Raw genomic sequence first — 26711 nt, 5'->3', positions numbered from 1 at the left:
GGTCCATTACATCCAGGGCAGTGGTGGTCTTCGGCAGGCGACCCGATCGGTGGAGCCATAGCCATGATAAACATACGTAGCCATGATAAACATGTGTAGCCATGATAAACATACGTAGCCATGATAAACATACGTAGCCATGATAAACATACGTAGCCTTGATAAACATACGTAAAAGAGAAAAATGGTCAGTCAGAACTCTGAGCTGCTCTGAGAACAATGCGCCCTCGAGGCAAGCGACGATGTATCAACGTTAATTACAAGTATATTTCGTTGAGAAAACGTTCAATTAACGTTATTTCAACGTCAGACACCAGGTATATGTCATATGAATTAGTTTGTTGCTTGTCATGAAATAGCCGTTCCTAATGCCTGTATTCAAGATATCACTTGCACTTAATATTCTTTACTAGGGGGAACTCATTTAAATGGTAGCTTAACAAATATTTATATTTTAGTTTCATATAAATTATTATATGTGACCTTTAGTTAATTTATTATTCGTTCCCATGTTACTGTCAATTATTAAAAAAAAACATTTCCTGTTCTATTTTTTAAATCCTCTGGATCGAACCATACTTTATTATTAAAATTTAGAAAAAATTACGTTCGCATTCCTCTAATCAAAAGATTTAGTCGTTGTCCCTTAGAATGTGCGGCTGATGCAAGCGCCTGCACATTATTCCGCCGGAGCAGCTTCATGTGGTCACGATGTCTTGCAAGCCCGGCCCTGCTATGCCAGGAATCTGCTCACCCCCTGTGGCCTAACCCTGTGTCCTCATACCACCTCGTGTACAGAATGCGGGCGTAAATGTTCTACTGCTGACGACAGTATTTGAAGATAGTAGATAGCTTGATAGTAGATTTTACATTAATCTTTTGCTGATGTAGACTTCCTCTGTAGTTTAAAATCATTTTGCTACGAGCTTGATAGCAAACTTTTATTGAATTAAATCAGTGTTGCTCTATTCGTCTGTGCAATTGTATCTCAAGTCCATATTCTCATCACTTAAATTATGTCCATGTTCCTAAAAGGCAGACAGTACCTACATTTTACGGTGAAATTTGTCACTGTTGTGCAGCGATAATTCTTAGATGAAGTTTGAAACGATTTTTGCTTCCTGCTCACGTACGAAGTACTTTTTATCGCTTGGTCCACTCAAGGGGTTAGTGAAAGGTGAGCAGATGAAAGGTCTTCCCGCCAGAGGTTGAGAATTGATTAGTAGAAGGAAGCAATGACATTTACGTTTGCTCCAGTTCGTATTCAAATGGCCATGAAGTGGTCTTCAGAGGTCACGTTTATCAGGAGGTCTAACATTTGGGTAAAGGTTGTGATATTTTTAGCTGCTTGCCCTACAGTGGCTCATTGTTGCTGGGTGCGACTGTGGCATGCGCTGCGCCATTGCCACGCTATGCCATAGATACCAAGCTGATTACAAATGATTGATGATCGTATATAGTTCACATTAAAAATAATCCTTTTAATTTGCCAATGCTTATTGATCTTGACTACTCGACTCGAAATACATCAACCTAAATTTTTGATTACCTGAAAATTACAGATGCGATTTCTGTTTCAAATTCCGTAACTTGTCCAGCCCCAGACTGTCGACATACTGGCTATTGAGGTAATGCATTATCTCAATTATCTGCGACGTGGTGTGCCCCTCGGAGCTTAGGGCCCTAAAATTAATGTTTCCTTATTAAAGCACATTAAAAATTCTGAAATAAAGGTTCTAATCAATCACTTATCAGTTAATTAACGATGAAAGCTATGTGTGGATCAAGAGGGCTTTGACACGAAGCTGGCCCAGCTCACGTCTGCGCTGGTAGCGATGCTGTATACCAGGGCGTTAGCATGAAACATGTCGCGATGATTCTTTTGTGTTGATACCTAACAGCATGCATGACTTTCCCAACTGGTAACAGACGTTGCTGTGCACAGCAAAGACATTCTCAATTTAACGGACTGTGAAATTTTGGAAGAAGACATTTCCATGTGGAAAAAAAGAAGCTTTCATGCATAGATTATACTGTGTGTTAAACGACCGTGCCATCAACTTCTAATTTAATTTAGTTAGCTAAATTTATCAAATTTCAACATAACGAAGTCCTAATATTAGTCGTCATTTGAGATGTAAATATTTTTACATTATCTATATCCATCTATGTCTTAGAAATTTCCCGGGATTGAAGCCTACAGAGTTCTTTGTAGGCTCGGTGCTAAAAAATATATGTCAGCTCATGCTTTGCCAATGTGTACATGGAACATCGGGTTTCGGGCATACCCGACTTTACAATAGATATTTTGTTCACTAAATAGTTTTACACAGCCATCTGAAGACCTTCTGGTTAATTATAATTTAACATTATATTTTCTGGTTTCATTTCATGAATGTTTCCTCATGTGAACTGCGGTCGCTGGATGCTTGGTTTAGAATTCAGTGAAGCTGTCCAGATATATCGATGCATTTTTGCCCTTGTGTGGGTCATCCTGGTCTAGTCTGGCACGGTAAACTGGCGTATCAGAGCTACGTGCAGGAAATGTATCACTATTTAGACAATATGACCCATTCATTTCTCCGAGAACGTGATTTCCGCAGCCACGAGCACGGCAGCGGCGGGTGCAGGTGCGGTCGTTGCACCTCGCGCTGTCCCACTCCCACGCCCGTCAGTCGCGGGCGAGAACAGCTCCCCAGCTCCAGACATTTAACGTCGAATGAATTTTTTTCCCTTAACCTAACGTTAATTGAATGTTGTTTCAACGTCATTTATCTGTGTGAGGTACAAATGAGCCATGACCCTGCGCTGCAGCGCCTCCGTCGGTTACCACCGCTAATGGCGTCTCTAGCGAAAGCTTCCGATTGTGTAAGAAGTGCGGTCTGCAGGTGCTGTGTCTGCATGCAGTTCATGTCTCTGCTTACGCCAGCACCTCTTTCCGTTTGCTCGTTTTGACGTTATTGCAGGGCATTTTTTGTTTTCCCTCAATCAAATTTCTTGACTCATGTTTCTAAAACGAGAAATTAGGTCTTAATTTCTTTCTATCTATGGTTTTGGAATACATTTAAATTCCATACTCATACATGGATCATATCTGTTTCTTTTTCTTATATGCATTTAAATGGTTGACGGCAAATATTATCTGAGTTAGCCAAACCATCACGTGACTTGTTTGTTTCCTGACTCGAGGTGTGCCTGTGGTCATGACCGACTCAGCCTTGAGGTTTCGACCGCTGGTCCTCCGCCTCTTCCCTACACAGGAACTTATTACGAGTCTTGCGTCCTGACGGTCTGCTCTGGGCCTCTTTCGTCCTTCCAGCTGTGGGCCTCCCTCGTCCTCCTCCCAGCTGTGGGCCTCCCTCGTGCCTACAGTTAAGCCCCTCGCTAGGGGAGGAGGACGACATCAGACCTGAGCCCCAACGCAGTGAGGAAACTGTCATGATCTCATCGTAGACAAGCTTGGGGTCTTGGTTTGCGGGGACGGTAGAGTGGCCACCACTGATCCTGTTGTCTGGGATTCAAATATTTGTCAATAATTGTTGCGATGAAAACATTACACAGTCTTACATTAGTTCCACAGTCCTTCAAGTTTCCTTTTTCTATCATTTTTCAACTTAAAAAACGTCGAGTTTTGTAAGCACGCTCCCGGTAAAATGAGACGGAATTAGTTCCGACGAAAGAGTCAATTATGGCCTTAAATTATGGCGGTTACTAATTAAAAATGCTGGAGCAAAATCTTTGATGTTGGTTGTGTGCGCACTGTGGACTTCTACTCCATATGATATGGTATCTGCATGAACTGGGTGTGCATTTGGTCCCGGCATTATTCCTGAAGATTCAACTTACTTGCTGTCCCATTAATGTATTCCGGTATAAATGATATTTCATATGTTTAATGGATTTGATATTATGGTTTGAAGAATTATAGTTATAACTTATATTTATAGACCTTAGTTGTTGGCTCATTTACTGCTGCTTGCCTGATGCTCATTCCGATCAAAAGCAACTGATAGCCTACAGCACCCATTAAAAATATAAAACCCCATATTATATATGCAGAATTTACGAAATTTCTTTCCCCACCTTTACCGGGTTTGATGATGTCGATTTGCATGTTTGATGATCAATATGTTTGAAAATGTGGAATGCGTGCTCGATGATTAATATGTTTGTTGATGTCGGTGCTGATGTCGATATGCGCCACTCAAATGTGGCTAATTAAGGTATGTCGTAGGAATTCCCATAGTGACGGTGCAGTTCGTCAAGACGGTCGTGAGAGAGTTCTTCGCTTCTGACTTATATTATGATGGAGCTAAGATATGGCTTTTCAAATACCTTCGCGATCTCACGCTCCCTCCCCATACGTATGGCCCCTAAATCACGTGACCTTAGAATGGTTGACTGTTGTGTTGGGTACTGCTCAACAGAAGACTATTGGTAATAGGTTCGTAGGTTCACAGGCGCTTCATTTAAATCTAAATCTTTTTGCACTGAACAGAAGACGAATCGCATCCCACGCTAAGCGAAGTGATCATATTATTCCAATCATGTCAATCATTTATATTGTTAACAAGATGATTGTAGAGACTTTTTGTGCCAGGTTTGTGGTCGCGTCGCGTCCACGACTTAGTGGATACCAAACTACTTTGGTTCGTGTATGGAGACTAAATAGGTATTGAAATCTGTTCATAACTTATTCCGACCAATACTTATAATAACTATGAACGTGCGATCTCTCCCTGAGAGCCTAAGAAATGAAACAAATTATTTATCGCACTTTTAATAAGCGCTTGGTAAGCGGCTCAGGAAATTTTAATTCCGCGTGAGTGCGCTTTGAAATTATTTATGAGGAAAATAATTTATGGTTAGTTTGAATTTGGCTCTCGGTTTATTGGCGAGCGCCCTGAGCCTCGCTCTAATATTAAAGAAATAAAAGCACTTTAAGGACGTCTAACTTCTCTGGAAGAATTTCAATGAAGGCTTCTGCTGGAGCGATCGAGGAATATTTCTGATGAGATCATGATGGAGTATTGCAGCCACCATCGACGGAAAACCTCCGTCTGGAGCTTATTGTATAGGTGCTCTCCCAACATAGTTTCTTATTTCACGCTTGCGTTACTTGAGCTTTCTTTGCATGGTAGGAGAATTGAATTTCATTTCAAGCTCACATGAAGTCTTTATAGGCGTGCGAATTGAACGAACTTGCATTTGATAGCCTTTGACCTGTGACGAATCCAGCCAATCCTAATGTTATGTTTATGTCCCCTGTTATGGATCCAACTCATCAAAAAATATAAACTGAAAATCAACTAACTTTACCTATCAACCAACTTTACCGCTGCTCCATCCTCATATTTAGGAATTATAGACACATAGATCAATCATTCCGTTTGATTTTAAATCGTTCAGACCACAGGCTGTTGAAGAAAATTGTTCGATTGCTGCTCGAAAACAGACCTAATTCATCATTGTACAGTGCAACAAAATAATTGAACAAAACATTTGCCAGCATGCAGCGTGAGGCAGGAACTTGAACTCGTCGCCGCGCGTCCTTGATCGATTCTCAGGATGCGGGTCTCCGCTGAGCGGCCGGAGCCTCATTGTCAAGCACGCGGCAGCCGCAGGAGGAATGTCGCTGATGGTCTCTGTCACTCATGAACTTTTCCTGCCCGCCGAAAAAACATGAATTTTTTTATTTGTCTCGACTATGCACCGTGCCATGGACCGGTAGTCCGAATTAGATTATATCTTAAACTTCGTCATCCCTTTATTTTGCATCATTTAGTTTTCTGTGTACCACAAGCTGGGATTGAATAAACTTCACAAAGTTAGTATAATATCGATTGATGATAAAATCTCCCTTTTCAAATAAATTCTCGTGTATTTTTTTGGAGTTGGAGATCATCTAAAATTCCATTCTATGAACTGTAGTTAGTTCGAGTACTTTCAGAAATTAAAACGACATTTAGCACCGCTGATTTATGAATAGTTTTTCGTGATATTACTTTCTAAGTTTTGCTCATTTGTGCTTTTAAATACGGCATAATTTTGGAATTTATTGCCATGAAATGCAGTTCTTTGCTGCATAGTTCCGACGGGGCAAACCGCGAAGAATCCTGCCATCACTTTTTTATATTCAAGTTTTTCTTTTGTCAATCCGTGCACGGTTTTGTATCATGTCTTGCGAGCTGCCGTTACCATCATTTGCATGTCACAGAATCGTTTTTCTGTGTCACCGCTGCGCCACCTCCACATTTACAATAAACACCTGCGTAGACGTGACCGCTGCTTCTTCCCGTTACTTGCACACTCGGTAGCTTGTGCTGCTGTTGGCTTCACCTCGTGAACTGAAGACCAGCATGCAGGAAGAAGGTTTCATTTTTGCATTAATGGAGACTGAGAAGGCAGTCAGGCGTGGAATGAATCGTAAAGAGACAAAGGAAGTAAACTCACTTCAAACGTTGCAGGAACTTAGGTCACAGAGGCACGCAATTGCATGAATTAAGATATGCGGTAATCTTTAGTTTAAACGTTACTCATAACTTGAACTTTATTTTTTCTGATCTTTCTTAACGATGCAATTACAGTCGTATGTGATTTACTCTCCTTAATGTTGATAAGTGGAATTAGATAAAAAATTCTGTAGACAAAACGTTTAGTATTTATACACTCCATTTACAACTTACATATTTACATATTTTACATATATATTTTTTACATATTTATTTTACTAAGACTGTCTTGTGTTAGTCGTAATTGCGATGCGGTTATCTTAAAAACAAATAAAATCAAATGCTATCATAATATTTTATTACCCGAATTACTCACAAAACATAAGGTGAAGAATTACATTAATTTCTCTTCCGCTTTGCACTAATATAACATACACTTTCATTAGGGTGATGTCGTGCTATGTGCACAAGTCCCTGACTCGCACCGTGGTTGGTTTCCAGCGTGGCAATTTATCAGACTATTTCTGTCTCGCTATCAACAAGTCGTGGCTGAAGCTCGCCGGAAATTTGAATATTTCATAACAACCGAGCGCGCAGGATTTTCCCTCGCTCCGAGTGATGAGGAAGTGAATTTAGCAGTAATTATTTTATAATGAGTTAGTAAAAACCTGCGATTGCGTCGAGTCATTAGATGAAGGCTCCGCTGAGGTCGTGGCTGGCAAGGCGTCACGCTGTATCTGTCGTCATCGCTGTGTCTGGATGCCAGCCTCTTCCTTACAAGGGCCTCTCATTACAGCGTTTGCTTGTTTACACTTTGTCGTATTCATTTACTGAAATTTATCTTCTTAGAGATCTATACCTATATTTCTTATTCATGCACTGCTTCACGAATACGTCATGTCATGATATAAGTTGAATTGAAAATTGTCATAATCTTGTGTGGTTCAGATTAAGCATTTCTAGCCGTTGTTTTATAGCTTGTTTGCGCTGGAGATGAGTTCGCCTCGTCGGCTTGTATCTCTTAAACTTACTTCCTCGGTGTCCGATCCTGAGTCCTTTTGATACAATTGATGCCAAGGCTGATGTGGTGAATGCCGAGTGTACCAGCCTATTTGAATTTATAGGGGGCAGTTTCATCGAAAATTTTTAGTGTCTGGCTTCCATGTTACAACTTATCACAGAAGCTTGAAGGTACGTTATAGTTGTAGCGATGATGCTGCCAAAAAGCTTGAAAAACAAGAGGATGCATAGAGTAGCCAGAAAACGAAATAAGAAACGAATTTAATATGCGTCTACTTGAACGTATTCAATGCTCGCCAGTGCATGCATCGCGAATATGTGCGCCATGTTCGAACTAAATTAAGCTCGAAGTTCGTCTTGCTATCAGGCCATTACAGAATGGTTTATTTAGTTATTATATATTCAGTTCCCATGCAGTGTATTGCGTGCGAGACTATAATTACGGGAACAATAGAGCTAAGTGTTCGTGAGCCTCCTGCCCATACGAGGGTATACTACACTCACTCTCGTGTCGCTAGCAGAACCCTTCTCACGCCACGCTCTGCTGCGTGATACATCAATATAAACTAATCTTATAAATAATCTATTATCTAATCTTATAACCAATTTATTATCTAATCTAATAACTAAACTGTTACGTGTATCTAATCTTATTACGGAACTATCAAAACTTCAGATGTCTGGACCATGCTGATTATTTGTTGATGTTTTCACAGCTAGCTGATATTTGCATAACTGATGTAGGTATCAATTAGGTGACAAATTCATTTTAATTCATTTGAAATCCTGCTGATTACCTGCAAGTATGTTAGTCTCTAAATAAAGATATCTATAAGCCTCAATATTGGCATTTACTCGCTGACTCACTGGTTCGAATCTCGATGGACTTATAGCGAGTTAGCGGCATCAAGCGCGATCGTCAGGCATGATAAGCACCTGAGCTCAGGCGAGTTTTTACTCTCGTTACAACTGCACGAGCTCGAATAATGGTGCATTCAAGGGCAGACTTGCGTCATGAGGGTTGCTTCTTGTAATGGCACATGGAACTTAGTTAATTAGTGCTCTGAAATTAATGATATTACCACTGCCAAACAGGAGCTCCATCCTTGGGAAGCTGGTATTACCACCGGACGAAAATCATTAAGGTTTAAAATTGAATCTACTAAGCGTAGACATAAAAATAGGACAAATGGTTAACTTAGAAGCTACGATCGTCTTCATAAGTTTGGTACATCCAAGCAGCACAAAAATGACGATGAGCAGCAGCAGCAGCAGCAGCTGTGCTGTGTTGAAGCAGCTCTCATCGTCCACTTTGTTATGAGTCGCCAGCTTTAGATTAATAATTAGACTCGTAAGCCGCCCTAATCTGGTGCGTCGTCCCTGCAATTTGCCTTGCTAATCGCTCATTAAAACAGTTATTAGTGGAAGCCTCGCTCGGTTCTCAGTATCCGCAGCGTGGTTCCGACCTGCTTGCGTGTAGTTTCAGTCGAACACAGAAAATATCTGTGTTGACGTAAAATTCAATGCATGTCAGGGTTATGCATAATATAACTGTCTCAGACAGACACAACGAGACAGCTTTGATGTCAGTAAAACTTGTGCGAGCCACAGAGACTTCAGCCCTTCTCATTAGTGCGGCATGAGGCATTAGCCTGGATTTCAACCACTGTTGCATTAACACAATACCAAAATGAAATGAATTCATCTTATGTGAATTCATCTTATGGAAATGACGGTGCAAATAACTATATAAACATCGAAAAAATTTGTAAATTTGCACGGGGAGCTTGGATACGATCGAGATAGAATATCAGGTATAATTACTATAGCTTATTTATATGTTTTTCATTTATAGGAGTAATTGATAGAGCACATCGAGTTACTGGAATCACTGCAAACCAATGTACTGATGAGAAATGAACAATATCGTTACTGTGAGGTCTTTAAATCTCAATTGAATTTGTAATCCCCATAAGAGTGTTAAAATCTATTCATCTTCTATGATTACGTTACAAATTCATCTGTTAAGTAATTCATTAACTTCTCTCATCGATGAGTTAGTTGCTCTCGTGTCCTGCCTACGGGCGCGGCTCAGAACTCATGAGTTGCATCATGGAAAATTGTGTACCTTAACCGAAAGCGTGACGTCATCGTAAATGCGTGCATCTTGTTGTATGATTTGTAAATTTAATTAGCAAGATGACTAAATACCAGTAAACTTTTGGGTTCACGAGATGGCAGGTGTTAACAATTTGTCGTCATTGACGAGAAGCGATCTATAGACGAGTGTCCAGAGACGAACTGCAGCGGTCGCCACCGTGGCATTTGGTCTCAAGGTCTGCATGGGCATGTCTGTCGTAACTTGCTGCTCTAAACCACCTTCACGATGTTGCTCTTTATTCATCGTGTTTTTTCTTTCATCCGTTGCATTCTCAATTGAGATTGAAACCCCTCACCTCATTATTTATTATCATGACCGGAGGAGTTTTTCTATTGTTCAAAAGAATATAACATTTACTAATGGACCCCTTTTTTACAACGTATTTTAAAATTTTTCCTAATGTTGCATGAAGAGAAATTTATTTTTAGAGGAACTTATCACATTTCGGTAACTGACAGGAGCAACATTTGCTCAATGGTGGTGATGTCACCAGCTAAATTGGCCTATAAAAATTTTACGGCATGTTAACGAGCTCGCATGTAGTGGGAGTGAGCATTTCAAGGTCTGTAGTTATGATACTCGGTCCTGAAGTGCTGCTTTAATTTAAAGTCGGTGGATATACACACTTTTCTTTTAACTTTAATTACAACGAATATCATAACTTTCAAATTCCAATGAATTGGACGTTATGTTATCTGGTCATTTGGTCTTGAGTGTAAAGTTGTAAACGAATGCAAACGTGAACCTGAATTTAAGGAGAACTTTCCTGATTGTTCGAGTAAAACCATCTCAGTAATATATATTATATATATTATATACCTTGCGGCCATCAACAACTTAGAGAGAACTGAGATAGTTTTATCTTGTTCACTCACTGTTACAGTCCTAATTATTGTTGGAGTTCCAACCAAATAGCTTGTGTTACATGACATGTTTTACGGGTTACACGCTTTTTATTTCATTCAGTTTAATTTCCTGACGACTCGGAACATTTTCTCTCTCCTTCCTGGTGCATTTCCGCCTTGAGACTTTTATTGTTATTTTCAAATTACCAAGAAGTCTCATTTTGACTCCTGAGCTCCTGTAACATCGGACGATGGAGAGGCTCGCCATATTAAACTGTATCTTAGTACGCCGCTGCTCGACCTAAAACTGCTGTGTTAAGTGACTGGATTAATTCTAATTACCAGAGTCCGCAAACTTTAACAAAAATGAACAAAATTTCATCTACCTGAATTTTCAAATATCCAAAATATGTAGAATCTTTTCCTGTTCATTAAATTTAAAGACCGATTTCGTATACTCATTTTTGTAGAAAGAACCTTTGCAGACTTTGCGCATGCACTATGATAAATATTATTATTCAATAACTTGAAGTGTCTTCTTTGAGTCGGCATGAAATTCTAGTGCGTCAGGTGTGGATCTTGCTGTCTCATTCACTAAATTCTAGAAATTGGACCTAATAATTGTTTCAACTACTAGTGTTGACTGATACTGCACAGTTATTATTGCCTAATAGTAGTACATATTTTCTGGTCAGTTTATGCCCCAAACATGTAGTTAGTTCCCTATAACTATAGGGTATTATTAGTAACAGCTGGGCATTAAGGTAGTCAAAGGTTCACTGAGCCTAGTCGAACATGGGTCGGCAGTACAGCAACATGCACAGTTTGGTCACGACAACGCCCGCACACCTGCCGCTCTTCTACCCGAGCGTCGATCTCACTCCCGCCATCAGCCAGCTTCCTCATCTGCACGTGAGATTCGGTTCGTCTTGAGACCTTCTTATATTCGGCGTCAAATTAAATATTTAAATCGGGTATCTATGCGACAAATGGCTGTTAGCTATTCTTCTAGATTATTATGTTTTTTATTCTCATAACTATAGAAACTATCTGAGTCAGCATCAAGATGATGAATCTAACAGATGGAATTTTCAATTAAATGAAAAGTACACTGCTATTACAACACGAATACTTTGATGGGACCCGAAGCCCAGGTGGACCCTTGAAAACTTCGTTGCTATCACATCACAGATACCTTGACAGGGACCCGAAGCACTTGTCACTGAGGCGAAGTATGCTTGGGTCGCGCGGAATGCTGACTGCCCGCGGCACATAAGAAAGCCCGGAACTGCAGGACCTCGCTCACCGCGCGCCTCTGACCGTTGCACCCTGACACTTCCTGTACGTCCGTTACACCCGCCCGTTACGCCCGCCCGTTACGCCTGCACCTGCAGTCGGTCGAATTGCGTTCAAAAGATTCGCGTGAAATTGTGCAATCTTAGATGCATCAGATATTAGCATTTTACTCTTTTTAAAGTTCCTTCTTTTGTGCTTACGTTGAGCACAGCTGTACGAGCAGCATCACAAATGCGAACATCATGCAGTAGGAAATTTGAGATGGCTTTATTTGCTTCAATCCAGTACTGGTAACTTCAGATTACTTCATATTCTTCATCTTAAACCATCACTTACTATAGTGACTGCGTCATTGATATGCTTTTCGTGCAGTCCATTATGGTATAGGAATTTCTGTATTTTTTCCATTATCAGTGCTAGATCTGGGCCCCCTAACTTTAATCGCATATTATCGGCCAGCTGCACTTTTCTCACGCTATTCCTCGGTTCCATCATCATCATCCGCCTTCCCTTCTGCATTAGTTCATGAAAGGCACAATCGTCAGAAGTACAATTTGTTCCACTTGTGCTAAGGTAAATATGTCTAATAACTTCCGTGTTAGTAAAGGCTTAATATTTTTCTTGTCCACTCCCTGACTTCATAATTACTTCAACTTCAGTCAAGGCTTAATTTTCATTCCGTCGGGCGCGCTAATGAACTTTGGTGCTGCGAGGCTCGACGTGCTACACGCACAGCCTGTGCGTGCAGTCGTGTGGGCCCAACGTAGAAATCTCGAATACCTTGACCCTGTACTCACATGCTACCCCCATAGCACTGCTGACGAAAACATATTGCTATCAATTTATTCCACATGAGTGAACAACATTCAAGTTATCGTTCGGGATAGTTTCCATTCAAAGATCTGTTCCAGCTTTCCAAGTTTCCAATTTAAGTGCGATCGTGCGTCGAGAAGCTTTTCGCTGTAGCAAGAGTCGTGAAATGCGTGCGCGAGTTTCTGCTCGAACATATCTCCCGCTGTAGGGCAGCGAACATTTATTGGATGGTGCATTATTGGATGAACACTGAGCCCGGAGAGCTGGCCCTTTTAATGGAAAGAAACGGCCTAGTTCTTCATTAAGCTTACACCCACCGGGCTCGGTAGGACCAATTTCTCTCTTGTCTTCATCAAATCCATGCGACAGAAATTGTTCCGTTGCCAGCAAAGCTTCAACAAATCTCACTCAAGTTCTGAAAATGACCTTAGTTTTCATCACTTTAAATTATCTCAGAGTCTTTGGAATTGTTTTCTGGGAGTTAACTTTAACCACCCAAATTTGTTATTGCAAGGCAATGTCGCAATAGTTCGGCTCCTTCCAGGTTGGTGCATGGAAGTATGTGTCTCGGAAGTACCGTATGATTCTTTTTATATAGGATCGAGTTACGAATTATATTGTACGAACGTTGATAAACTAATTCATGACCTTGTATACTAGCATAGTACGAAAATATTTATGATAGAACTATTTTTTTATACAAGTTTTAGGTTCACGTTTACCCACGCTTTAAATAGATAGACCTTAGCGTCATCAGAGCCTGCCGAACTCATATCTCTGGAATTTGAGTCTCCCGCAATATTGTAGGGAGATTGTTGAGGTGCTTGTCTTATGTTCATTACTGATCATAAGTCGGCTGGTATCTATGACGTAAAAGACATACTATGAGTAGAGGCAGCGTATAAGGAGCTTTGCCTTTGTGCGAGTTTTAACGAGTCCAACCTAGCTGTATATGCAGGGTGATTAGCGCTCTCTTAAAATAAGGCAAGACACTAATTTTGAAAATCTTCTAAGTCATGAATTGTTTATTCTGCTTTTCAATAACTATTTTGATATTGTGGAGAGTATCATCATCAAAGACATCTCTGTTTTTCTTTAAATTGGTGTATATACACTTAATTATTATTATTTTGCGCAAAACTCCATGGATTCGGCCACAATTATTACTTTACACGAAAAGAAGTTAAGGTTGAAGTAATCGAATTTGAATTATAAAACATTTTGTGAAATTCTTAACTAGAGTAAGAAGTCGCATCAAAGCTTTAGACCTGTATGCGATGCATGTTATTTCAAAAAGAACAAATTTAAACGGTTACTTCGCAACAGTGAACTGCGGACATACCGCATGAACGCGATTATAGGATCTTTATTCCCCGTGTTACGCAACTTCAGAACGCGTTGCTCTAAACGGGCTAACTTTTAACAAGTTTTCAAACGTATCCTACGTGAAACTATGTGCACGTAACTCTCTGCTTGCTTCAAATCCATGCCCTGATTTACTTCCGTTTCATCGAGATTTTTCTGCAATGGATTCTTATTTTATTTCGCATTGTCTCGGTCAGTTTGCAATCACGAGGCCATGTTATGTTCAAGTACCTGAGTTGAGCGTAATTTCTGCATTGGTACTTCAAATGCAAGTTTGTGTATTTTGATACTTCAAAATACATATTTACGATTACTGGAATCAGTGTGAAAAACTTGTTATTGATTGTGTGACAAAATGTAGTTTTTATTTAATTTAAATTAAGATGTGATTAGAATTTAATCTTTAGTACTAGCTCCCTCCTCCCACCCTGCAAGTTGCCGCGGTGAGCAGGTGGCCGGAGTGACGCTCGAAGCTAAGCTCGAGATTTGCTGGCCTGAGGCTCCGCGCAGCTGCAGCTTTAGTACAGCCACGTCATTTCGGCATAAGAAAGCTTCAGAATGATGAACATTTTTCAATTTTATACGATGTTTTTTTTTCAGGTGGAACGCAACCGTTCGAAATAATCAAGATTTTTCATTTGTTTATTGTAGCCCTCTCAGTTGAACGCAGCTGTTTCAGGGAAATTCTCTCCGTTGTTGATCTGCATTTGAAAATAGTGCCTCTTTAGGGGACGCAAATGTGGCATAGGTACTGATTGTTATGGAATAATAATTTTTTGGACGAAGCAAATGTGCTATTGAATAAGCAATTAAAAAATCATTTATGGTAATTTGATGATAATGGGTTGGTGATATACAACCGTGAATGAAGAATTAAGTATCCTGTAAAGTGTAATGCTTCTAACGCATCTTCTTGGAGGGATACGGATTCATATTTATTGGTGGTATCAACCTGCTGTGAAAGTAATTCCTTATTCATCTTCTTCTTCATTTTACAGTGGATAATTTAACAAAAATCCCATTACCGATGGCTACATGCACACGACAGCATTTGATAACTTCTTGATAAGTTTATGATAAGTAAAAGTTCTTGATAAGTTCTTGATAAGTTAGTAAAAAGTTTCAGTTATAATAAATGTCTAGTGATGAGCATCACCTAGCCCACCATATGCAAGATATGCATTACTATTTGGACAAAATTTATCGAATTTCTGAGTGTGTATTAAGTAATTCGTGGTGCGATTTAATGGCCACCATTTAATCTACTTCTCATGCTCCAAATCACTCATTCGTGTACTATTGAGTTATCCGCCTCTATGCACTTACTTGTGCGTACGTTCGTGTCGCGTTGATCGGTTTCGCTTAATAAATGTGAACTTGACTTTATTGTCCTACTTGATTTGATGTTAGTATTGTTCTAACAGATAAGTGTCGCAACGCACTCAATATCAACAGACCTAGCTGCAGGCATTTGACGTTGAAATAACACAGAATAAACATTGTCTCAACGAAATCAACGTTGCTACGCCGTTATTTGCCTCTAGTTCATCAATTGCTTCATGCGGAGGTCATCTGTAGTGGTCCAGCGCAGTTGTCGCTGGGCCACAAATAAGGCCCGCCATGCCGGGCCGCCCCAATATCGGCCTCACGAGCGCTCGTTTGCGTCCTGAAATTATACTGATGGCATTTCGCGGGATATTGAGGTCTGTACTGGCCGCCCTGCTGCACTCAGCTGAACATATGGGTCAAATTGTGGAATATTTTCTTGCCCATAGCATGAGTAGGGAACAGACGTCGGCCGTTTTGCCGGTCCAAACTGGGTTGCAATGACCCACACGCAAGTAAGAAGTGCATCACTATTCTGACAAAGTCTCATCCCATTCTCTGAGTGTGTTGGTATGGCTCTTTCCTCCAGTGCTGCGCGGCCCTGCGGAGACTGAAGGCTGCGAGGCTGTGTTCTAATTCCGATGCACTTTATATCCTTGAGTGAGTCATCCTGACCCAGTTTGGCCTGGTGAAAAGGCGTATCAGTGCTACGTCCGCTTCCTACATGTGTTGTGGGTAATAAAGTGTGTCGCCATTTGGATATTATGACCCGTTCTTTCTTCTGAGTATACATGCAGAGGGCGGCGCGTCTTTCCATGTCGCATTTTACACGTAGTTTAGTCGTATACATTATTTTGTAAGCCGTGGCTTCCTTGGAGTTATTGAGACCGGCCTTGTCTTTATGAGGAATGAGCGAGGCATTGTCCTAATGGTGTTGCACTTGTTGCCCTCGTGTGGGTCATTCTGACTCAGTTTGGCCCGGCAAAAAGCCTATCACTGCTACGTTCACTTCCTGCTCGTGATCTGGTTAGAAAGTGTGTTATTATTTGGATAGTATGATCCATTCATTTTATTGAGTGTTCACGGCTGCAGATCGCCGGCCGTATAGCCTGCAGGCAGTGGCCGTACTGTTCTGTGTGATGCCTGGGTCGTCGGGATGCGAGGGAGCGTTGTTAAGAAAACTATGGCTTTGGTTTCGCATCCAATTGAAGGCAAGCTGCTGACCTCTGAACGTCTGCTGGGCGTTTCTTCAATGTTTGTATTCCCTATAAAGTCTTGCATGTCTGACAGCGTAGGGCGACGTCTGCGGTGTTTCATATTTTGAATGGTGTTTACTCTTAAAGTGTTACATAGAATTCGAATTTTTCTTCTGACTTTTTAACTCTACTGGGTACCCATTTTTTGCTCAAATTTTACTTCTAGGTTAAACTTAGTCACCAACGAAAGTCAAATTTTCTCCGTAAACAAATTTGTCTGTTCAAAGAAAGATCCGCATCTTAGGATCTGGATATATTTTCTCACCGAAAAATTGACTGTGCCCGACGAATTGTACGAAAATAATGTTTTTTTTTGCATTAAAATCGATCTCAACCTTCATTATTATTTTTTGCTAAACTATTTTGTGTCTAAAGTAACGAATCATTATTTGTGGTAAAAAGGTCATGTCTAGGTTTTGTGTATAATATAATGAATTATTATTTGTGTTGACAACTTCTTCCCCTGTTTCCACCTGCCAGGGCTGGTGCTGAGCGCCCACATCCGTCACTTCGAGCCCGTGTTCTTCGAGCGCTCGTTGCTGCAGCAGCAACACGCACGGGTCAAGCGGGACGTCGACCACGAACTGCAACTGCGCTTCCACGCACACAATAGGTACGTGTTGCGTGTACGGCTATCATGGTAGATAATAAATAAACTTTCTTGCACGTTTTTCATCCAAAATTAATTCGGAAGCTGAGACTTCATGGCCTGATACTTAATTGGCAAAGAAAAACTTTTACACACCTGATGTCATATCGCAGAGTGTCAACGAGAACATCTTATTGATGTGTGAAAAGTTCGTTATTGATTAACGCGTTTGGTTGCAAAGAAGTTAGTGAGGTAATCTGATAAAGGATAACCTCTTGATTAACATCATTAAGGTCATATTTCCGTGCTTTGAGATGCCGCCACCTGTTGTATGCACGCGCCTAAATTTAGCGCACACGTTCGAGACCAAAACAATTTGGCCAATGAAGCAGCAAGCTCATGGTCGAGACGAGGCTTTCGCTGAGCCTGATCAAACGAGCCCAGGATCAATGACAGATCAAAGGCTCGATCTTGGAGCGATGCATCAAAGCTCTCGCCAACCGAGCCCGGAAACCTAGACTCGTCAAATCGATGCGTCCGCCAAGTATTCGTTTGCTCGCCCGCTTCAAAACTTTTCATCGCCCAAAGTTTGGCTTTTAAAGAACATTTGAGTGGCAGTTTTGTGTCCAAGGAGTGGGTGTTATTGCTGGGCAGCCATGCCAGCCCGTTGCCTCCACACGAAATATCAAGTTTCTTCTGCTTAACTTCAATTCTGTGCCGCGACGCGGCATAAGTTTAGCCATTTTGCATGTGTTGAGTTCCCTCGTTATTGTTGTTGATAGAGGCGAGAGAATGCCTTTTTACACCCATGTATTCTAGAAGCTTCCTTCCTTTAATAATTTTGGTTGTAATTATATCGTATTTTATTTCCGTTTCTTTCTTGTCAAATAATTCCCAGTATAGAGCAAAATTTTCTTCAGTGTTATGATGATAAAATCTTTACACCGCTGTTGTATTGTTCCGGCTACCAATGTTATGCTGTCTTGATTATTAAGGTTGTTATTTTAATGAAAAGAATTTCCAACATTCTACAGAGACTCCACAATAAAAAGCGTATAAGTTTCATATGGTTTCTATTTGTTTCTTGCAAACGGTTCTTTTAACTCACTTATTCGTTGGCACGAGTAAGAATCTCTCGATAATATCTGCCCACGCAGAAATTACTTAGGTTTCCTGAACGTGATTCATTTGGAATAAAAATTTTTCTAAATATAAGGATTTCATTAGAGGCAATAAAACTATTGAAATCTGCTCCCAGACGGCGATCTGAATAGGGTATCCTTAAGGACTATCAATTTCCTATCCTAGACCCGTATTATCCAGTAACCCAGCACGCTGAGTTGTTCTTCAGGACGCGTGAACTAATTTTCATTTAAGCTACAGCCGCGAATGTGCTAGATCTTTTTGCCACCTCGCCTATAAGCCGGACGCCTTAAGCGAGTCCCAGCTCTTAATGGTCTTTTATTCTTGTAAAATATACTTACTTCATGTGCGTATTGCACGTCATCTGCTCGCTGTTAATTTTAAAAGCTTTGTGTTTTCCCGCTTTTGGCCTGTATTTATTTGCCATGGATAAATGATTCTAAACTCGAATTATTGGAGAAAAACCTCCAAAAGAAGATGGTGTCAATATATTTTTTTACGAGCCTATAGTATACTAAAGTTCGTAGAAAAGTTCATAGCCGCGCCTTTCATCTGAAACATATTTTTTTTTATATTTGGATCTTCACACAGCCTACAACACAGTATCCGCCTAAAAGATGCATTAAAAAATATTTTGTTGCAGCTCTCATTACTTCGCGTAAGCCGCCAAGATTATCTCAATGGACCAACAAACGTCGAATGACGTTCAGTACGTTTTACTACTCTACAAATTGTCATGGTTAACGCCATTGCTAAAAGTATCCAGGGCTTGATATCTTCGATAGCGTGTTTCTATTTGAGAACACGTATGACGCCTCCACTTTCTGGGTCGGGGAAATGCTCGCAGTTTCATCGTACTGCGATGTATGCCCATGTGTGTGCGGTGGAGAAACGCTCGGAGATTTCCCGCGCAGTGGAGCTTTAGTGGGGAATGTGGCCGGGTCGCGAAAGTTGAACTTTCTGCTTGGTGGCTGCGAGAGAAGCCATCGGGAGGTAGAGTTCCGGCGATGCCACAGGCACTGCAGTAAATTCAGTAACAGCGTCTCACAGACTGTATTGCAACCACTGCAGTATTAATATTTCTTCATTGTTTTATGCTCTTCTTCAGTGATATATGTTTCAATTCAGATGGTATTACGGGTAAAAATATCCAATGTATGCTTTGTATTTTTAAGGCCTTGTTAACTAACAGAGTTAACTATGAACAAATAATTATGCTTTCTTGGCTGAAAACGCGTCTTTTTTTCACGAGAACTGAAGTTAACGGCAATTTCAATGAGAAAGTTTGCTGCAATGGTCAAGGTTTAGTTTCAGTATACTAAACATGAATAGAATATTTTCAAGTGTGACACGAAAGTTGTCACACAACGAATCATCCCTGTTGCAAATGTGCTACTGCTTCGTGAAACTTTAACGCGAGCATGTCGTATCAAGAACTAAAATATGTCACTTATATTTCAATGATTCTATAATAAACATTCATTGCAAATTTTGCTAATTGTATAATAGTTATAAAATAAAAACTATTTTTATAACAAGCATTATAATAAAGTGGTGACTTGGAGCCTGGCGACACAAGCCAACCGTCGTCCGTTGGTGAGATTTTGTCTTTGTGCTGCTGGTGCCGTCGCGTCTGGCGCGGTGCCAGCGTCGCCTGGACCCTGCGCGCCCTTACAGGACCTCCACGCCTGATTGTGATCTGTGGCTGCTGCGACACATCTTATCACTCAACTCTAACTCATGAGTATTGCAGTTGCGGCCGACGTTATAGCTTTGATCAACGCTGTTCTTGTAATCTACTCAAATAGTGGAGCTGTTGTTAAATCAGTCATTACACTCACTCATAAATCGTGTAACTGTAGCTCAATTGTTCAATGCTACCGATCATTTAATCGTATACTTTAGTACAATTGGTATGAATTGTCACGCACGAATCTTTTCCGAAATATAGCCTTAATATGTCCCTACTAAATAATACAAAGTAATAACACTTTGTCTATGAGTAATACTCATGTTTGATCCACATCGTGTAATGGATATGCATCTTAATGTATTTTTTAAACACTTATGAAAAGTAGTGTTTAATCTTCGCGTTCTTTTAGAAATCGAAGCTTCGATACCAAAAGACATTCGCGCAAAGAGAGAAATAAAGGGAGCAAGGGGTTGGGAGGTCGACCCTCGGCGACGTGAGCATTTTGAAAAATGGCCCGTCGCCGGGAAGGAAAGCTCGGAACTGGGGTGCGAAGTTGGGCGAGTTGATGGAGCCGAAGACGCCTTATCAGCCATTGCAAGGCCCTTCAATATAGTTGTACCGCACTCCTTATTCTACATTTAGTTATAACTAACATACTTGTGTGAAGAAATTAATATATTTTACCCCGTGTCAAATTTTGCTCCATAACTTAGTTTCTTGCGTTTCGTCTACCTTTGAAGGACGAAACAACATTTTACCAATTTGCCAATTAATTTTCTCAGAAATTGTCTCAAGTATTCGTAATTAAACAATAATGTTAACCATAAGAATTAAGTTAGCTTCCTCATTGCGGGTTATCTTCTCTGGAAGTACTGGATGCGTGCATACAATGAGAGAGCGAGCAGCTTTGTTCTGTATGGCACTGATCAGCAGATGTGCTGTTGTGGCCACTGTAAGAGCAGGCCTGCCTTCTAGCCTCTGTAAATGGCTGTATTGTATCAGGAGCTGCTGTATATATACGCAGCCTAGAAGCAGACTTAGCGGTTCTAATACATACGCAGCCGAGCAGCAGATGTAGCAGCTCTAATTGCCTCCACTTGTCACGGCCTGTAGGCCTGCCGCCTTCTATATAGTCTTAGTGGCCAACCGCATCGAAGGTTCGCTATCGTGTAAGCCATCTACTTCGGGCAAATGTTGGGTAATAAGGTTAAGTTGTCTTCTGTTTCGTGCTGACTTTTCATTACATGAAGGGATATCTAATATTGTTCGTAATAAAATTGAGAACAGCCGCATTCTTTGATATTGCACTCATGCTGTTTTTATGTCAATGTTACGGATATGCTACAGGCCTTAGTGCTCGTTTAATCTATTATTTCCGTAAGAAGAATCATCGTTGCAGTTAGGTTGACCCCAGTATTATCATCAAATAACGATACAAATTGGTATTGAGGCTCCTAGACTTGTTCCTTTTCAACAGAAAGTGCCGATGATAGTTAAATGCTGGTTCTCAAAACCGTAGACTTTAGCACTGATGAATACACTGATGAGATTAAATTTTGGAATTGAGATTTGGATTTGTCATTTGTGGTATCCAGCTGAACATTTGCAGAAATGAATGGAATGCCTTTCGTTTCCCTGTTTTCGATATTTGAAATGAACATTTGTTCTAAAATTATATCCAAGTATAATGGACAACACTTCTATAATGATGACATCGATTTCATCTAAGCCACTAATCCGAAATGTTAAGAAAATTACGTTCTCAGCACACAGCTGATCTTGGTTTGTCTACCTTAATGGAAGTTTACTGTGAAGCACGTAAGATAACACGCCTATTTGCCTTGTCTTCGAAGCTTCAAGTGTTGCGTTGTTTATTTTAAATTTATAGTGTAACAATACTCAAACGTATTTAAAATGCGTGAAATTTTATATTGATGGTTCTCTATGCATGGATAATCTTATCGAAATTATAAATTAATCTAACTTTTCTTGTAGTTTTATAGCTCAGTATTTTTCTGAAGCTCACGAGCAAACTGAACCTCAAAACAAGCTTTTTCCTGTACGGGGTAAGCTCGCTTCCTTTTAGCCGCAGTCATTACAAATTGCGTGGAAGTTTCGTGTGTTGGCTCAAGTGCTAGCTGAGCAGTGACGAGTGCTATACGTTTAGCCGACTCAAAAGTCTCGAGCAAACTTCAGCTCAGCCTTAATGAAAGATCGCTGCTCGCCTTGAGCTCCTGCTCACAACGACGCTCTTGTGTCAAGCCCCGACGAAGATTTTTTGTAATTGCTATGTGGCATGGCGCTATGAAACGTACTGGCTACATGCACCCACTGAAATACTCGCAGGGTTTGTTCAAACTCGTGTAGCACATCATCACTAGAGTACACCATTTTAAGTAGAAACAAAAAACAAGTATTTTAACTGAATTTCGTGAAAAAATTATCAGTATTTCGAGTACTTCTAGTGAAATTTTGGTCTCTTTAGAATTAGATCATGCGCTTTGCGCCAGAGAACGATTAAGAACAAATAGTTAGTGTCTTATTCATATGTACAGATGTTTTATTATACGATTCACGGAAAGCTCAATAAAAACAAATATTAAAGATATAATTACAATATAAATTTTATTAAAAAATACATTACCTTAATGCTTGCATCACTTAGTTTTAAGATGACATCGGACATATGACGGCCACCTTTGTCAATGCATTCAGTTAGTCGATTTTTGAAGTTTCGTTCAACGCGCTGAAGCACATGGACGGGTATATTGCGATGGCTTGGCGTATGTTCTTCAAATGAGGTAGGATCCTTGGACAGTCATTGCAAACAATTGATTTAATATAACCCCGTAAAAAATCACGTAGAGCCAAATCGGGGGAACGGGCCGGCCAAAGGAGGTCACCTCTCAAGGAGACGAGGCGCTCCGCAAAATGTTGTCTCAGAAGATCCATTGAACATGGCGCTGTGTGGGCCGTGGCTCCATCCTGTTGGAGCAGACATCCCTGACATTCATTTCAGCCAGTTTTGGCAAAAAAGGCGTCAATCATTTGCGTGAACCGAGCTGCCGTCACCGTTACTACGCGTTCGTTTTCCTCAAAGAAATAAGGGCCAATTAGGCCGACTTTTGACACCGCACACCATCCAGTTACGCGTTCAATATGAAGCGCCTCTTATGGAGTTCACGCGGATTATTATCACTCACTACAATAACGTGTGTTTTGCTTTTTTACGTGCCGGAAATGTGGAAGTGAGCCTCATCCCCAAAGAAAACGACTGCACTGTGAGGCAAGTTCTCACGAAACGCTGTATTTGGGCTATCAATAAAATCGTTTTCGCTGAGTGCCACAGACCGTTTGTTGGGATGAAATTACAGTTCTTTGTGGAGTATTCGTACCCCACTGCTATTCGAAATCCCCAGAATAGCAGCGTGTTAGCGAGCTGAACAGTGTGGAGAACGCGGAAGCACCTCTCTAACTCTCTACGTTTCTGGGTGCTGTGGCAGCCCGCTGATCTCCATACCCTACTGCATTCACACTTCCACTTGCCCTAACTGTGTTCACCCACGTAACAAGCAGGGCAACTGACTAGGCGGGACACAAAACTTCAGAACCTTGCCTTTCATATAAAATACTTCCCGCCTTTTTCCTACAGAATCTGGTTGCTTGGTGCGAAATACAAAACAGAAAGTTTCCGTGAATCACCCTAGCTATATGTAGGATGAGCTGATCGTGTAGCTGCCAATACTCTCTTCTACCTATCCAGATGCAATTTTCTTCTTGTCTTCACCAACAGAAGGATTAGACATGAATGCCTTGTAGGGATGAGTTGTCTGTCTCAAGAGGACAGCTTCTTCTGAAAGCTTTTCTGTGCGTGACGTTGATGTTTTATTCCAGTATTGTACTACTGGATTGTTTTACAAAGTCGTTTTATCCTGAGACAGCGCAGCGCCTGAGCCGCCGTCAAACTCGAAGTGAAGTGAGCTGCGGTCTACCGACTTAGCCATACACACAAGGAAATGAGCGAGACTTAGTCCGAATAGTGATGCACTTTTCACCCTTGTATGGGTCATCCTGACCCAGTTTGACACGGCAAAAGAGCGTATGAGTGCTACACCCGCTCTCTGTTAGTTTTGTGGGTAAGAAAGTAGGTAACTCCCTGACCCATACATTTTTCTTGGTGCAAGTCATTTCTTTGAGCCTGTTATATCGCAGGCGCCGTTTCGACACTCATTCAGTACGTATATTTTTATTTCATTTAAATAGTCGATATTTTGCTTTCTTTTCTATATAATAAAAATGTTTTTAGAACGAAAAATGTTATTGAAATCTCCCAGAAGATCCTTTATATCTCTCTATTTTAAATTTTAAAGCTTTTTGTAAAGCCTTCCAAGCTGTTGCGAAGCGGAATATTTGCGGAAGTCTTAAAATTGTAACTCTAACTTTTTGGTGCTTTATTTCTTAACCGTCACTGCCGCCTGCAATTAATACTACATTTCATGATTATTTAAATGCTCTACATCGTTCCGTCCTCCTGAGTACTACAGTTGTGCCTACGGAACTGCTCACTTGTAATTCCTCGCTCTCGCAGCTGCCGCGTCCCCAGAGCTTTATCCCATCCCCAATTAACGGGGACATGGTCGCGCTTATACCGACCGGGGGCTCGGCTATCTAGTTTGCTGACGAGGCGATGGCTGCTTCCGGAACCCTCGCGCCGAATTCTTCGCGTCGCACTAATTCCGATATGCCGCACGAACCTCACCTCACGAACCCCACAACGTAAATGCCACATGAACTTCACCTCACTAATCCAACATCGTATACTTTACGCCGCTCGAAACCTACCCAACAAAGCCCATGCACATAGTATATGCCACACGTATACCTTATCTCACTTCTTCTCTCACGTTTCATCGGCGGGCATCCATCTGTTATGCAGTGGCCGCCTTGATCACGGCTGAGGAACGTCAGCGATCCTGGCCTGGCCAATGCTTTGTTGTGGGGATGAAGGTTTTTGCTTTTCTGGCACTCGACGGGATCGAGAGCTAAACAACTCCTGCGCTTGACTACATTCAGTGCTACACATCTCCTGCGCTCGACATTTACTGCTGCACACCTCCTGCGCTCGACGACATTTAGTGTTGCACTCCTGCGCTCGACGACATTTAGTGCTACACACCTCCTGCTCACAACTTCGTGTACGAATTTATTGCGTATATTCTGCTCATCTTTTCAGTTCCATCCAAAGAAGTACAAATGAGAGCAATGGAAACAGATAGCAAATCTTTTCTCTATATTTATTCATATGATAAACAAAAGGTGCGTCTAGGTGTTATAACACCAGTTTAATCCAGAACTTCCCATAGATTTGACGTACGAATATTCATTCAACGATTCCACGTATCGGAATATATCATTTGAATACTACTTCCGCATCTGAAATTGATATTTTGGCATGAAACTTGGGGTTTGGTTGACTCATTGGCTTGTCTTTGTTATCTTCCGTGCATTATATGCTTAAACGGCACCCATGGACTGGTCGACTGTTTCGCCAAGTCAGGATTCGAGCGACGCATGTTTTTGACTGCGGACTCGAGGGAGCGTCACAATTATGGAAAACGCTCGACTCTGCCAGGGCGGGAAGCGATCGATGGGATACAGATGAAGGCAGAGCTCGAGGGGGCAGGAGAAGGAGGCTAGAAGTGCTTGTCGCTAGAGGGTAATTAATTCATTTCATGGCGCTCTTACGTGTGATTGCATGCACTTTGGCTCTTGTTAGTGGACGCAGTCGAGTAGAGGCGACATCCTTGCATATTGATTCCAACTTCACGCACGCCCTTCTAGCGGTGTTATTGAATAATATTCCATAGCTGACGATGTGCACTCTCATTTCAATGCGTCGATGCATCGTACTTTGAATTTAACTTCCCAGGTTGTGTTTACATCTCTCGCAAGGCAACAAAAGAATCAGATTTGACTCGGAGCTCAGCACCTTTTGTTTTGTTGACGATCCCACTAGACTTCTGAAGGTTCGTTTTTTTTTAATCGCAACGACTTTCATTAACGAAACTTGCAGAGACTTTAAATATTATCTGCTGAATCGCAACGACTTTTTATTTTGATTGGTCTTCTGTATTGGGAATTGTATTCAGCAGTGCATCGACGACAGTTCATGTGAAAATTAATTAATTTTGCAAGTGCAAGTTAGCGAGACTTGTGCTAACGAGATATTACCTTTGTGATATCTCGCCAGCTGGATATTAAGTAATAAAATAAAATGAAATAATCGCTACAAAATAAAAACAAAACCCGGTCACCATCTAAGTTACAAACTCGACCCGCCGTAAAACGTCTAGCATTTGATCATAATAGAACTTATACGAGTTAAACACTGGCGCTTGAACCTAACCAACCGCAAACACGCACGGCCATCATTCCGTTCGATCACCATAAGATGTTTCGAGATTTTGACAAGGGTGGTTGTGAAAATGTCGTTAGTTTTGTAGAATTTTAAAATATACCATTTTTCCGGACCACATTAGGATGGTTAATTTGAGAAAGTATGCAATGCGTTATGCTAGCGCGTGCTAAATACATCTGGTGTGACTATTGTAGTGTGCGTGTAGATGTTGGAGTGTTTTTCGCTTGAGAAAGTGTTTTCGAGCATCTGTTGTGGCGTGGATTTGTTGACAACAGGGCTGCGAGTTGGCACGGCAAGTTAACTGCAGCGTTGTCAAGATGGGTTTGATGTTGTC

The 26711-nt window shown here is 41.0% G+C and overlaps 1 protein-coding gene across 1 annotated transcript in view; it reads left to right on the top strand.

The window, feature by feature from the left end:
* Nucleotides 1-26711, top strand: part of LOC108671972 — a 64543-nt gene that overhangs the window by 13558 nt on the left and 24274 nt on the right. Inside the window, exon 2 of the mRNA XM_018159577.2 lies at nt 17015-17147. Coding sequence (XP_018015066.1) covers nt 17015-17147 — 133 coding nt within the window. The remainder of the gene's footprint in view (nt 1-17014; nt 17148-26711) is intronic.

Source organism: Hyalella azteca, unplaced genomic scaffold, assembly GCF_000764305.2.
Source record: "Hyalella azteca isolate HAZT.00-mixed unplaced genomic scaffold, Hazt_2.0.2 contig16900, whole genome shotgun sequence".
NCBI classification, from domain to species: Eukaryota; Metazoa; Arthropoda; class Malacostraca; order Amphipoda; family Hyalellidae; genus Hyalella; species Hyalella azteca.
This window is presented reverse-complemented; position numbering and strand designations above follow the sequence as displayed.